The sequence below is a fragment of the Capricornis sumatraensis genome, chromosome 2 (assembly GCF_032405125.1).
Source record: "Capricornis sumatraensis isolate serow.1 chromosome 2, serow.2, whole genome shotgun sequence".
Taxonomy (NCBI): Eukaryota; Metazoa; Chordata; class Mammalia; order Artiodactyla; family Bovidae; genus Capricornis; species Capricornis sumatraensis.
The window spans coordinates 80,238,523-80,252,940 of NC_091070.1; the positions used below are offsets into that span (position 1 = coordinate 80,238,523).

The 14,418-nt window shown below is 48.7% G+C and overlaps 1 protein-coding gene across 2 annotated transcripts; it reads right to left on the reverse strand.

The window, feature by feature from the left end:
- Nucleotides 1–344: 344 nt before the first annotated feature.
- On the reverse strand, nt 345–13,856 carry TBC1D21 (TBC1 domain family member 21). Of its 2 annotated transcripts, XM_068966406.1 has the most exons (11): nt 13,797–13,856; nt 6,652–6,759; nt 6,415–6,518; nt 5,419–5,513; nt 4,540–4,650; nt 4,294–4,394; nt 3,319–3,415; nt 2,886–2,986; nt 1,482–1,598; nt 743–826; nt 345–377 (listed from the first exon to the last, which is right to left on the reverse strand). In XM_068966406.1, exons 1-11 carry the CDS (start codon nt 13,854–13,856, stop codon nt 345–347), a joined length of 1,011 nt encoding a protein of 336 aa, XP_068822507.1. The 2 variants fall into 2 exon arrangements, with proteins under 2 accessions (XP_068822507.1, XP_068822508.1); XM_068966407.1 differs by lacking the exon at nt 6,652–6,759.
- Between the last annotated feature and the right edge of the window lie 562 nt (nt 13,857–14,418).

Genomic DNA, 14,418 nt, shown 5'->3' on the forward strand with positions numbered 1-14,418 from the left:
GAGTCGGTTATGCCCGCAACCCTTTGCTGCCTGGCGCAGGACCACTGCAGCCTTGGAAAACCCACAGCCCCGAGGAGTTGCTGACCAGCACCGTCTCTTCCCAGTGTGTGCCCTTTCTCTAGCCCTCCCATCTCTCTTCTCATTAGACAATCCTGTCTCTGCCCTCACTCCCCACCCCAGGAAACACACTGCTCACCACAAACCATGACTCCAGAAGGCCGTTGTTATCACAGCTGTATTACCTACACCCTCCCCCGAATGCCCCATCGGACTTCATGCTGACCTCACAGCTGAAGCACCGCCTCATCCTGTCCATGGAGGGCGTCTGTCCACTGTGAGCAGTCTCAGAGAAAGAAATCCTTTAACGACTGAGGGACCTGGGGGAGAGGAGGTAGGGGTGGACAGACATCGGTCTGGCCCTCATTCTTCAGTTCATTCAGCCTGTAACGTTTCCCTGAGCCCCTGGGTGCCCAGCCCTGTGTCCACATCTGCCCGGAGGGATGCAGGGAATGAGGGATGAGGGCTGGGTTCTCAGGAAGCACAGTCTGCTTGGTGAAGCGCGAGTTATGCATGCAAGCAGTGAGAAGTCTGTGCAGAGCAACCCCCGGCGGTTGGCGGCAGAGAATACAGCACAAGCTGTGTCTCTGAAGTTAAACACACCTGCCGTAGACTGGGCTTGGGCGATTGGGGAAGGCCTCTTGGAGGAAGAAGGGAAGAAAGACAAATAATCAAAGTGACTTACATCCTTCTGGATGAGCTCAGCGTAAACTATGCAGGCAGCGGAGATCAGCTCGTCGGCATCGAGGTCAATGAGGTTGTTGCAGGCCTGTGCCGGAAGAAGGTGGGTGGAAGCAGGTCTCCCTAGGCACAGGCTGGCACAGGCAGTGACCTGCTGCTTCCAGGGGACGAGGCTGCTGCTCATGGCAGTCACTTGGGGCCACCCAATCTCTTCTCAACTGGCTTGGCACAGTGCCAGAATTTTACCATCGGAATTTTATATATTGGAGAGATGGGGAATGCAGTTTTCATTTTTGGCACTAGAGGGTCCCCAGGGTTTCCCCGAGTGTTTCATGGGATTCTGGGAGGACTCGTTTTATGATGGGGGTGCCATCTAAGATGTGGATCAAAGACTTCAGCTGCTTTTCAGAATTGTTGGAAAACCCTAGGTCTTTGTCACAGGAGGACCCTAGGGCCAAAGAGTTAACTGTCAGTCAATCCAGCCTCAAGGTTAAGAACCGTTCAGGGCCTCAGCTCCCCCAGATGCTAAACAGGGGTACTGGTGATGATGATGGCTATCACGCCTCTGTGTCAGGCTTGTCTGGAGGTTTACATGAGCTGGTCTATCCAAGCACTTGGCACAGTGTTTGGAGTATGTCAGTCTCCCCGGTATTGCCCAGGGGCAGCCAGGGCCCCTGAGTCTGTATCAGGGGTCTCCGGGAGCCGGTGGGGCTGGGCTGGGCTTGGCTGGAGGACGCTCTCACCAGGAGGATATCGTCGCCCTTCATGCTCTCCTGTAGCACCTCCTGGCGCACCATCTGCAGCATGCTGTAGGCCACCAGCACCTGGAAGTTCCTGCAGGGCTTCCCTGTGAGCAGCACCTGCAGGGGCCAGCGAACCGCAGTCTGGCCTGTGGTCTGAGACTGCAGGTGCCCTTAGGATGGTGCGGTACCCACCAACCACGTGACCCGTCAGCCATGCCTGGGCCTTGCTGCCCATGCGCTCATGCACTGACTCTCATTCATTCATTCAAGCTCTGGGGTTCTAGGCATTGTGCTTGCTGTTGGGGGACTCAGGGAAAAAGGCTTTAGGGAATTCATCAGCTAGAGGGAGAGAGAGAGAAAGAGAGAAGGAAGAAGGGAAGGAGGAAGGGAGGGAGCAGGAAAGAAGAAAGAGAGAGACAGGGGGAGAGAATGCCAAGAATGACTGGGTAACTCTCTGTAGCTTTGAGTGGTGCTTTGGCAAAACAACAGTTGATGGAATGTCAGCAATCCAGGGGTGTCACTAAAGGCCTGGTGGTTGAGCACGGAGATCAACAGGCCAGAAGTGAGGAGTGAGGTAGGAGGAGTTGACCTGTGGGGCACTGAATGCCAGGCTGTGCAGTGGGCCCAATCCTGCAGGCAGCAGTGGCCACGGGGTAGGGGGGTGGGTGTGTTCCCTGGGGAGTGCATCTTGCCCTGGAGACTGGGGTCAAAGAAGTGCAGGTGTGACCTGTCCTTGGGGAGCCCCTCCCTCTCCAGGAGTTGGGGCTCAGAAGGTGTGGGCACTCAGGTGGAGGGGAAGGCCAAGGAAGAGGTGGCTGGGAAAGTGAGAGCAGAGTGAGGGCCCTTGGGCAGGCAGGGTGGCAGGGAAGCTGAATACAGATCAGGCTTCTGCTGCACGAGTCTCGGCGCCCCTCCTGCCTGCACCGCCCTGAGAAGGTGCAGTGGAGGGCTAAGATGAACAGAGGGACCAACTGATGTTCTCATATCTCTCAACAGGGCAGGAGCAGGGTCATTGGCCCAATAAATCTCACTGAGCTGTATCCAAAATGAAGTGACGTGAAAGTCGCTCAGTTGTGTCTGACTTTTTGCAACCCTATGGACCCATGGAATTCTCCAGGCCAAAATCCTGGAGTGGGTAGCCTTTCCCTTCTCCAGGGGATCTTTTTAACCCAGGGATCGAACCCATGTCTCCTGCATTGCAGGCGGATTCTTTACGAGCCGAGCCACCAGAGAAGCCCAAGAATATTGGGGTGGGTAGCCTATCCCTTCTCCAGAGGATCTTCCCGACCCAGAGATGGAACCAGTCCAAAGCCAGCAGTAAAGGGAAGCAAGGACAAGGGCCTCCCTGCCGCCTGCCCCACGGGGAGAGCCTGTCCCTCTGCCCCAGAGCAGCAGGCACCTCACCTCCCAGAGCCTCCAGACGTCGTCAAAGGTCTTGAAGGCACGTTGAAAGCAGAGGCAGAACCAGGGGAAGAGGGATGGCACAGCCCCCGCACCCTTCCCTTCTGTGGGGAGAGAAGCCCAAGGGCCATGGTCAGGGGATGGGAGATAGAGCAAAAACACACATGGGCGAACAACTGAGCACGGAAACACACTTGGGAAAAAAAAAACCCCAGGCTGTCACATTTCCATCTGCCCTTGGAGACTATTCGGGGTGGATTTTCAACTGTCCAGATTCTAACCCCATCCAGATGAACCCTCCTCCCAAATGATCTCACCAAATGATCTCACTTCCTCCCCCACACTTGGGAGCTGCTGGCTTGGACTGGGTGCCGGCCCCTGCCCACGCCTTCCCTGGGGTTGAGGGAGGTGTATGGTAGCAGAGGGGGCCACTCACTTAAGTGCTCGGCAAACACAGGATCCAGGAAGTCGATCAGGGTGTTGAGCATGTCGAGGTTCTTCCCTACCCCGATGTTGATGACACAGCTGTGCTCCTGGGACAGATGAGTGGGCAGGAGGGACCCCCTTGAAAGCACTGGATGAGTCAGCCTTGCTCCATCAGCTCCCCAATGCTGGAGGCCCTGTGTGTGTCTGGCTGGGCCTGGCCTGAGTCTCTGTATGTGTCTGGGTGTTGGAGTATGGGTGTTTATAAACACACATCTTGTCTGTGTGATGTGTGTGTGTGGTGGGGATGTAGAGATGGACCGGATACGGCTCACAATGCAGTGAACTCAGGTATTCTTCCAGACACATACCGTGGGTCTGAACCAATCGGGACAAGGAAAGAGCAGTGGCACGTTGTTTCAGGGATGGAGAAGGGGATGAGGGTGGGTTCTGGGCAGCCTCTCAGAGATCATGAGGAAAGGGAGTAACAGGGAGCAGCACCTTTAAAGCTCTCAACCTCACAGTGTGGGAATACCGAGTCCCTGGAGGGCCTGGGTGCAGGTCAAGTAAAAGTAGCAATGAGAGACAAGAGTGAAGACGAGGCCTGGAATGTTTGGCTGAGGCTTTGGGATTCTGTTATGGAGCCTATAGGGAGCCATGGAGGGTTTGCAGGAGCAGAGCTGTGTTTGAGGCAGGGAGAATGCCAGGGGAAAGGTGCCCTCATTGGGCCTTTCCAAACCTTTCAAGGTTTGACAAGAGCTGAAACCAGTGCATCACTATCCTCGTTTCTCAGTTCCAATGCTTCCACCCCCCGCAACCCAGAACAAACCCCACTAGGGCTGGCATTGCCTTTTTCTGGGAAAAGCTCCTCTGGGACTCAGAGGGCTGTTTCAGGGCTGGAGGAAATGACTGGGGCTGCCAGTGCCTGCCTAACCTCAAGGGGTCATTTGAGGAACGCGGAAGTCCTTAAGCCAGGCCCAGCTCTCACCGTTTTCTGTAGGAAGAACTGGAAAAGCCAGAAGGTCTCATGGTCATGTTCTAGCATCAGCTGGAAAATCATCACCATCTCATGGAAGCCCTGCTGGTACTCTGGAGTGAATGAGGGCCCAGTGAGGAGGGGCTGGGGTGGGGAATGGTGGGGGGATTACGGTGAAGCCTGGGCTGGGGCAGGGGCACTGTCCCAGGAGGGAGTTGAGAAGGGGGAGCTGAAGGGAGGCCCCGCCCTGTGGCTCACCTGCTTGCGTGTTGCAGACATAACTCAGGAGCAGGATCTTCTCCAGCTTCTTCTTATCGAGGAGGACATTGCCCAGAGGGTCTTTGTCATAGAGTTTTTTAATGTCGTATGCTAGGTTGGGGGCAAGGGACAGGTGGGTGTCACCAGATCACATCTAACAGCATGTCTACAGGTGAGTTTATTACCCCCAATCCAAGAGGGTAGGACCTAGGACATCCTGGGAAGGGGGGAATGAAAAAATCTACATCAGGGACTTCCTTGGTGGTCCAGTGGTTGAGAATTCTCCTGCCAGTGCAGGGCACAGAGGTTCTACCCCTGGTCCGGGACCTAAGATCCTACATGCTGCGGGGCAACTGAGCCCGAGTGCCACAAGTACTGAGTCCAGACGCCCTAGAGCCCATGCTCCAGAGCAAGATGAAGCCACTGCAATGCGAAGCCCATGAAGTGCAACAACAGAAAGCCCATGCGCAGCAACCAAAAATAGAATGGAAAAAGATACACCAGACCACCATGCTTTACCCTTCACCACAACCTGAGCTGCCTGGAATTTTTCCTGCCTCCAAATCTTTGACCAGTCTGTACCCTTTGCCAGGAATGTCCCGCCTTCCTGCAGTTCAAATCCAACCTAGTTCAAGGCCAAGAGGGGAAGAGATGTAGACAACCAGCGAAAGTATACGCCCAGGGACACACACTGCTGGGCCACTTGGGGCAGCCGGTGGAGCCAGGCTGGTAGAGTAACCAAGATTGAGCCGGCAAAATTCGCAGCATGTGTCAAGGCAGCACCCAGGAACCAGGGCACAGACGTGACATAGGAAGAGCCAGGGAGGAGGGCTTCCAACCCTCCCCTCTGCCGGGCCCGGCCCACCCTCCTCGGCTCACTGATACTGTTCCGAGTCTCTATGAAGTTCCGGTGCAGGTTTTCCAGCAGGGGCTGAATCTTCTGGTACATCTGGCATAAGGCCTCGTAGTTCTTCCTGTGAGGATAGACCCGAGGCTGAAGGAGGCATCCTTCCCTGCAGGCCAGTCGGGGGAACTCCGAGCGGTGCCCTGACCCAGGCGGTGCGCGCTCCCCGTGCTGCCTCCCATCCCCCCAACTGCCCAACCCTAACCATCCTCCGATGGGCACCTGGAGTGCAGGGGAGGTGGCTCTGCAGTCTGACCCCTGCCCCTGAATCCTGGATCTGTAATTTAAGAACTAGGTGTCTGCCATTAGGGGATATCATGACTTGGGGATATCACTGCCCTCCCTAAGCCTCCGTTTCCTTGTCTGTAGAGTGGGGCTAATGCTAGCACCTGTGCCTCAGGATTGGAAGGACTGGATGAGGCGGGGTTTGTGCCCATCATTGGAATGAGCTTAGGTGTGTAGTGGGCTGAATGGTGACCTCCAAAGATAGGTCCATGCCCTAACACCTGGAACTTGTGAATATGACTTTCTTTGGGAAAAGGGTCTTTGCAGGTGTACTTAATTAAGGATCTTGAGCTGAATTATCAGGGTGGTCCTAGATCCCCCAGCTGTCCTGGAGTGTTCTCTGGCTGGCCCCTGAGCGTGTGGATATTCCCTACCTCAAGAAGGCTGCACAGGCCTAGGGATGGCTGGGCTGGGCAGGGTGGCGGAGCAGTGCGAGGAGGTGCCAGGGTCGAGCTCAAGTTGGCAGGGTGTGGACTGGGTGGGGCATGCAGCATCCAGGGTGGGGGTGGGGGAGGTGCCTGTGCCCCCCGTGTGGGGGTCCTGAGTCAGGAGAGCCATGGGGGTTTTGCCTCTTGAAAAGAGAAGTCCGTCTGGAGGAAGCAGCCTGGACCTAGCAGGCTGGGGTGGGCACCCCCTCCCACCCACACGGTCGCCTCCCTCCCTTGAAAGGATCTGAAGCGGTCCACCTCCTTGTGCTGTCCACCGTGAGCCGCTCGTCCTGGGAACTCTGCCACGAGTAGTAGCCCGTGAGGAACTTCCAGGCTTCTGTCCTCACCGTGGGGTGCAGGCCCTGGGTGCAGGCAGAGGTGAGAGGTTGTGAGCCCCCTGAATGCCTGAAAGAGCCCCCTCCAATGCCATGCCCGCCCCGTTGCCCACCACGCCCCCAGTTCCAGGGTGAGGCTGAGGGAAGCTTAGGACTGTACCCTTTCCAGGATGTTAACACAAATGAAGTCTCGTGACTTGGCCAAGTGACCGTTCTCGTCAAAGAAGCCATCCCATTCTGTCTTGTCAATGGGCGGTTTTCTCTTCACCTGGCAAGGACAACCACCTCAGCCCTCGGTTAGGAACATTTGGCTTTTCTTTCAGAGTGAGTTTTAAGTGATATACTCTGGATTTTGCAACATGAAGCAAAATTCACAGCCTCTGACTCACTTCTGAAAATTTAACCTGAGGAAATTACTGAAAATATATAGAAAAAATGCTGTATGCACAATAATTTTCATTGCACACTACTTGCTAGAATGAAAAATGCAAGCACTCTCTAAACGTTGTGCAATAAGGGAATAGTTAAGTAAACTATGGTTTATATGCTCAATGGAATATTGTGAGGCATTTAAATGGATACTTACAAGGAATGAATAATAATCTGGGAAAATACAAATGTTAACGGAAAAAAACAGAAAGCAAAGCTGTATATTCAGTCTGTATTCTGTCTGTGTACATATTCCATATACGTCTGTTACATATTGTAAAAACCACACCTTATATACTCAAGTGAATTGACCACTATAAAAATCCTATTTTAAAAAAAGACTGAAAAAAAAACCCTGAAAAAAAAACCACCTAAAAACAAAATAGTGATTATCTTTGAATGGTAGGATTATAAGTAATTTTCCCTTTTTCTTGTATTTTCAAGCTTTTCTATAACTATAATGTATACTTGCCTTGATAATGGAAAAATAAAATAAGTACTAATTGAACACATCTATGAGATCCATTTTACCTTTTCTAGAAGAGTAAAATGGTACATCATAAGGAATGGTTTCTGTTTACATGAGGGGTGTGTGTGTGTGTGTGTGTGTCAGGGAAAGGTGAGTGCAGTGCACGCAAAATACTTTAAAATGCTCATAAAACAATAATTAGGAGTTGAATTCCTGTTGGAATAGGGGAAGATGCCTAGAGGAGTCTTGCATTGAAGAGAATATCTTGAAATGCCACATCTCAGTCTTGAAAGTATACTGATGGACAGAGCTTGGCAGGTGAGTAGACATGTCTGATATATATATTCCCAACTTCCCATTGATAGATACCTGAATATGCATAGGTGTGACTCAAATTTGTGTACAAGTCAACTGAAGATCTTAAAATTCTGATTCTGACTCGAAAGGTCTGGGGTGGGGGCCAAGATGACACGTTTCTAACAAACTCCCAGGGCACTGCTGATGTTGATCTATTGACCACAGGTATAGAAAGGTGTTAGAGACAAAAACAGCACTGGAAATTAAGAATTAGAGCCCACAGGCCCAAATTTGGGGTAATTTTTGCTAACTCTGTTTGGTTGAGATGGATCAAGCAATATACTTTAATAACCCATCCATGCTCCATCTTCTAAACCAAAATAAGATATGTGGGCCCAAGAAGGTACAAAAAATCTTGGCCTTGGCCTAACCTTGGGAAGCAGGGTCTGCCCTGATGCTACATTCCAGTTGTATAGACATTGTTGTCTGAGCTGATCAGAGCCAGCTTTCTGCCCTCTGACAGCAGTCATGTTCTCACAACCTGTGCTCAGAAACTGCAGCCCTTACTTGGCAGGAAGTAGAAGAGAATAGGAAGAGCAGGGCTGTGTCCTGGGATCTTCCATTATGAAAGGGAATGACTGAACTTTAGGAATACATTTCCTTATGAATTTCAGTCAATTGGTCAATTTCTACCAAAAAAAAAAGGCAGCTGTGATTTTGACGGGGATTGCACTGAACCTCGGAGAAGGCAATGGCACCCCACTCCAGTACTCGTGCCTGGGAAATCCCATGGGCAGAGGAGCCTGGTGGGCTGCCGTCTATGGGGTTGCACAGAGTCGGACATGACTGAAGTGACTTAGCAGCAGCAGGACTGAAAGTATAGATCAATTTGTGGAGAATTGATAATGCTATTGAATCTTCTGACCCATAAAACATAGTATATTTCTCCATTTATTTAGGTCTTCTTTAATTTCTCTCAGCAATGTTTTGTGCATTTTGGTATGTGTAGGTTATTCATATATTTTATCAGATTTATTCACAAATATTTCACATTTTGGATGCTGTTGTAAAAGGTGTCATTTTTAAACTTTCAACTTCCAGCTCCTCATTGCTAGTATTTACAGATATAGTGGATTTTTATGTATTGATCTTGTATCCTACAACCTTGCTAATCTCACTTATTAGTCTTAGTAACTTTTTTGGTGGATCAATAGGATTTGTTATATAGGCCAGCAATCAGCAAACTATAACCCATGGGCCAAATCTGGCTTTCAATCTGGTTTTTTTTTTTCAAATAAAGTTTTATTGGCACACAATCATGCCTGTTCACTCATTTGTTGCCTATAGCTGCTTTTATGCTACAGTGGCTGAGTTTAGTAGTTACAACAGAGATGTATGACACACACAGACCTTACTGCTTTGACCCTTACAGAAAAAGTTTGCCAACCCTGACATAGATGGTCATGTTATCTGTGAATAAAGGCAGTTTCACTTCTTCTTTTCCAAGCTGGATGTCTTTTATTTCTTTCTCATGTCTCATGCACTGACTAGAACTTCAAGGGCAATGTCAGATAAAAGTGGTGAGAACAGACATCTTAGCTTTGTTCCTAATCTTAGAGGGAAGGCATTTGGGCTTTTATGATTCGGCGTGATGTTAACTGTAGGCTTTTTGTAGATGCCCTTTGTCAGGCTGAGGAAGTTCCCTTCTCTTCCTAGTTTGGTGAGAGTTTTATCAGGGATGGATGTTCTTCATCAATGGAGATGATCATACGGTTTTTCATTTTTTAGTTACTATGGTAAATTACATTGAATTATTCTGAATGTTGTCATTCCTCGGATAAACCCTCGTGGCGATGTATTATCCTTTTTAGACATCATCGGATATTATTTGCTACAGTTTTATTAGGATTTTGCATCAATGTTCATGAGAGAGCTTGGTCTATAATTTTGTTTTCTTGTAATGTTTTTGATTTTGATATCAGGGCAATGTTGGCCTCATGGAATAAGTAGGGACCTATTCCTTCTTTTCAATTTTTTTAGAATAGTTTGTATAGAATTGGTATTATTTCTTTCTTCAGTATTTGGTGTAACTCACCAGGGAAGCCAGCTAGATCTGGAGTGTTCTTTACGGGAAGATTTTTAACTACAAATTCAATTTTTTATTAGATTGAAGGATAGTGTCAGAAGAAATTATTTTATTTTTGACTTTTTAAAATTAGAGATTTATCAGAATAGGGCATTTTCCTTCTAATTCACTTTAAAAAATAAACAATACAGGAAACAGTAAGGAATCAATAAATGCATAAAGCATAAAAGTGATTGAAACCCAAAGAAATTAATTATGGAAACAAATGCTTAAGTTTCCTTAATAGTTGTAAACACTTTAAAAGCACTGATTTTATTTTAAGCACTTTATATTTACAACTGTTTAATCTTCACAACTACCTATGAGGCAGGTGAGGTTGTTACACTGCTTTACGTGTTAGGGAACCAGAGGTCTAGAGGGTTAATGAGTGTATCTGAAGTCACACAGTAAATATCAGAGCTGAGATCTGAACCCAGAGTTGTTTGGTGCAAGAGTCAGGGTGCTTAACTCCGATGCCATGCCACCAGGGAGTGTAAAAGGCAAGGATTTTCAGTTTAAATAAAAATATACATCCTCCTCGAGCTGTTAGGCTTTCCAGGTGACTCAGTAGTAAAGAACTAGCTTGCCAATACAGGAGTCTGAGGAGACACGGGTTTGATTCCTGGGTCTGGAAGATCCCCTGGAGGAGGAAATGGTAACCCACTCCAGTATTCTTGCCTGGAAAATCCCATGAGCAGAGGAGCCTGGTGGGCTACAGTCCATGGGGTCACAAAGAGTTGGACTGAGGGACTAAGCATGCATGAGGGCTGTTAACAAAAGTTATACTTTAAAATTAAATGCCATAGGGTAAAAAAATAAATGATGAACAAAGACATGAAAAAGGGGTTACACATAATGAAAGTGGCAAACCAATCAAAGCAATATTCACAGAACACTGTAATAAAAGCATCAACATAATAGGGCAGAGATCATTAGAAACATCACAAGAAGGCATCTGCTGAGTGCTCGGAGAATCTGCATCACTAAACCTCTACCTGCAACAGTTGGCCATCTGCCTACTTTGCTTTGGCTGAATTTGTTTTTAAAAAGCCACTGACCTCCTCCAGTAAACTCTGCTTCTCTCTGCCCAGCCTCTTCTCTGTATCTCCCTGGACCCAAGCTAACTACGGGGCACCCACAAGAACTTGTAAGACATTCGCTAGCAAGCCAAGGACAAGCTCAAAAAGCCTGACCACCTGCAGAGGCCTGCAGGTTGGTGCGGGGGTCGGGGGCAGAGGCAAGGTGGGTGGCGATAGGAATTTCCACAGGAAGTCCCCTCCCTCTCTTCACTAGTACATCAACACTGCCTGTCTGTGCCAGAAACCATAGAATCTGTATCTGGGGTTCTTCAAAATAATGAAGACAGTGATCTCAATGGCCCCTGAAATCCACCTTCATCCTCCTATATTCCTCTATTCCTTGCTCCGCCAACCTGTTAACACCCTGCCCACAATCTGGGTACAAGGACCTGGTCATCCAGGAGGAGACCCTGGTAGTCCATGAGGTGCTGGGTACTCCCCAGCTCTGCAATAACACCCTTCCTAGTCCCCTAGAAGAGCATTGCTAGGCAAAGCAGGTACGGAAATCTCTTCCCGCCTTTGTGGTGTACCTCAGCAGGGTGAAACTCCCTACCGGTAAACCTGGGGGAAGGTGGGCCATGCTTCCCCTGGAGAAGGGGGCCAGAGGTGGGAGCCTTAAATGGTTCAACCTCTCTAACAGCTGTTAGTGGCCCTTGCTGCAGGCATACATCTTTCCAGCCTCTTTCCCCCACTTCATCATTAGGTTAAGGATTTTCTCCAGTATGTTTTAGTAAAATAAGAAAGCCACTGGAGGATAAGAAAAATTCTCTGGAAGGGTTTTTTGATGCCATGTTGCTCTGAATCCTCATAGCAACAGTTGTTGTTTAGTCTTGAAGTTGTGTCCGACTCGTTGCGACCCCACGGTCTGCAGCATGTCAGGCTCCTCTGTCCTTTACTATCTACTGGAGTTTGCTCAGATTCATGTCCTTTGAGTTGCTGATGCTATCTAATCATCTCATCCTCTGCCGCCCTCTTCTCCTTTAGTCGCCAATCTTTCCCAGCATCCGTGTCTTTTCTAATGAGTTGGCTCTTCGCATCAGGTGGCTGAAGTATTGGAGCTTCAGCTTCAGCAACAGTCCTTCCAATGAATATTCAGGGTTGATTTCCTTTAGGATTGACTGGTTTGATCTCCCTTGCAATCCAAGGGACTCTCAAGAGTCTTCTGCAGCACCATAATTTGAAAGCATTGATTCTTCAGTGCTCAGCCTTCTTATGGTCCAACTCTCACATCCTGTGTAGCAACAGAGCCCCCAGTAAAGCCTGAGTTCAACTGTGGGACAAGACGTACTCCCAGCAGTAACCATAATCGTCTCAGTGATTCCTACCAAGAAAAGAGGGGATGTCCCAAGGAGGGCAGGCATATTAAGAGTAGACAGTTTGAGGGAGGGATGTGTGTGACTTGAGAGAGTTATCTGGGTGATATTTATCAACCCAGGTGTGGAGTGTGTATAGTAGTATAGTATCTTTAAAAAATGGCTTAGGGACTTCCCTGGTGGTCCAGTGGTTAAGAATCCACCTTGCAATGCAGGGGATGCAGGTTCGATCCCTGGTTGGGAACTGAGATCCCATATGCCGTGGAGCAGCTAGAGATTCGTGTGATGCAAAGTAGAGGTTAGGTGCACATCAGAATCACCCAGAGGGCTTGTGAAACTGTAGACTGATGGGCCGCACTCCCAGAGCTTCTGTTTCAGAAGATCTGAGACTCAAGAATCTGCATTCCTTATTAGACCGAAGTTGACGCTGATGCTGCAGAATCAGTCACCACACTTGGAGAATCACTGATTAGGAGATGGACTCCACAGCTTGGGTTTAAACACCACTCTGCCACTGCCTGGGCTTCCCAGGTGGTGCTAGTGGTAAAGAACCCACCTGCCAATGCGGGAGGCATAAGAGTTGCAGGTTCGATCCCTGGATCAAGAAGATTCCTGGAGGAGGGCATGGCAACCCACTCCAGTATTCTTCCCGGATGAATCCCATGGACAGCGGAGCCCGGTGGGCTGTGGTCCATGGGGTCACAAAGAGTCGGACATGACTGGAGCAACTGAGCACAGCACAGCTGCCATTTACTAGCAGCAGGTCTGTAGGAAGTTGCTTACCCCCCTGGGCTCAATGTTCTCATTTATAAAGTGAATGTAATAGCTTCATCTACCTCACAGAGTTATGATGAGACTGACTGTAAATAAATCATTTACAACAGTCATTGTACATAATAAATGCCATATGACAGTCTGTTATTTTATTATTATCCTTCTCTAAGTGTAGAGAAATGAAGAGAGATAAAAAAGAAAATTCAAATCAAGGCCTGGTGATAACTCGCAATAAAGCAGTAACATTGAAAACTCAGGGAGAGAGGTACCCATTTTGCATTTCTGCTTTTCTATGTATCACTCTCTAAATCACAATGATTAATGAGACTTGAGATTGGTTAAGGTCATTATAATTAGTCACCATGATTTTGAAAAATATACAGTGTGGAAAATTCTGACTGAGGCTGAATTCAAATGAATAGCTTCTCTTATTAATTGGACGTGGAACCACCTGCTAACAAAAGCATTACTGCCACCTGGTGGGGGCATACCAAAATTGTTGGCAAAAACACCAAGGAAAATTCAGCATCTTTAAGGCAACTTGCAAACCAGGAACTCCTTAAAGTTAGAATGTCACATATGGGAGAAAAGTAACAGTGGCTTAGATAGAAGGGTAAAGAAAGGACTTGTGTTTTTTAGTCCTGTTGTCGGTGATGATGGCGAGACCAAGGTTTGACCTACCTTGCTTCACCTTCTAGGCCAGCTCAGGGTTCCAGTCCTTCCCACCCAACAGGGAAAAATAGCCCTAACGGGAAAATATCCCTAATGCAAACCAGGGACTGGGGAGGGAGGGACTCGGAGCTGATGAAGAACACCCACCAGGATGAAGGAGGCCGACTGCCTGGCAGAGAGACTGTTTTCGGGAGAGAGGGTGGTCATGGCCCCTGCTGGCTGTCTTCAAGCAGCCTCTGACTGGAGTTTACTTGGAGCCCTAAGTGATGCTTTAATTAAGCAGGGGAAGGTGGTCTTCCTTTGGGGGGATGAGTTGCTTTCCCAGGAGGAACTGGGCCTCTGCTGACCTCCCATACTTGAACAGAGCCAGCCAATATGTCACAAAGCCCCTGGAATGCTCATCACAATGGCCTTGGAACATGGGAGCACTCAACTTTAGAGATAAGACACACCCAAGAACCAAGAGGACTAAACCTCCCAGTCACCCGGAAAAAACTGTAGTACTCACAGGATGTGTAATGGAGGCTGGGATCAGAAGACATGTAGACCAGTGTGTTGGGCTGATCAGGGAGGGCTTCCTGGAAGAGGCAAACCAGGAAGTCTTTCCATCTCGGGCTCTCCCTCTTCTGGGCCCCCTTCACTTGTTATCCCACCAGGCTAGTACAGAAACCTGGAAAGCACCTAGATTTAGGTCTCTTGAGTATAACTTTCAGAGATTCAGAATCAGAATGTCTGAGCTGGGGACATGGAGAACTGTATTTTGAAAAAC

Excerpts from the sequence above, each read along its gene's own strand:
- TBC1D21 (XM_068966406.1), bottom strand. The coding sequence starts at position 13,856 with ATGACCACCCTCTCTCCCGAAAACAGTCTCTCTGCCAGGCAGTCGGCC. Across the intron at positions 6,760-13,796 it reads AGTCGGCCTCCTTCATCCTG|GTGAAGAGAAAACCGCCCAT; the intron begins GTGGGTGTTCTT and ends TGTCCTTGCCAG. Across the intron at positions 5,514-6,414 it reads ACGGTGGACAGCACAAGGAG|GAAGAACTACGAGGCCTTAT; the intron begins GTGGACCGCTTC and ends CTATCCTCACAG.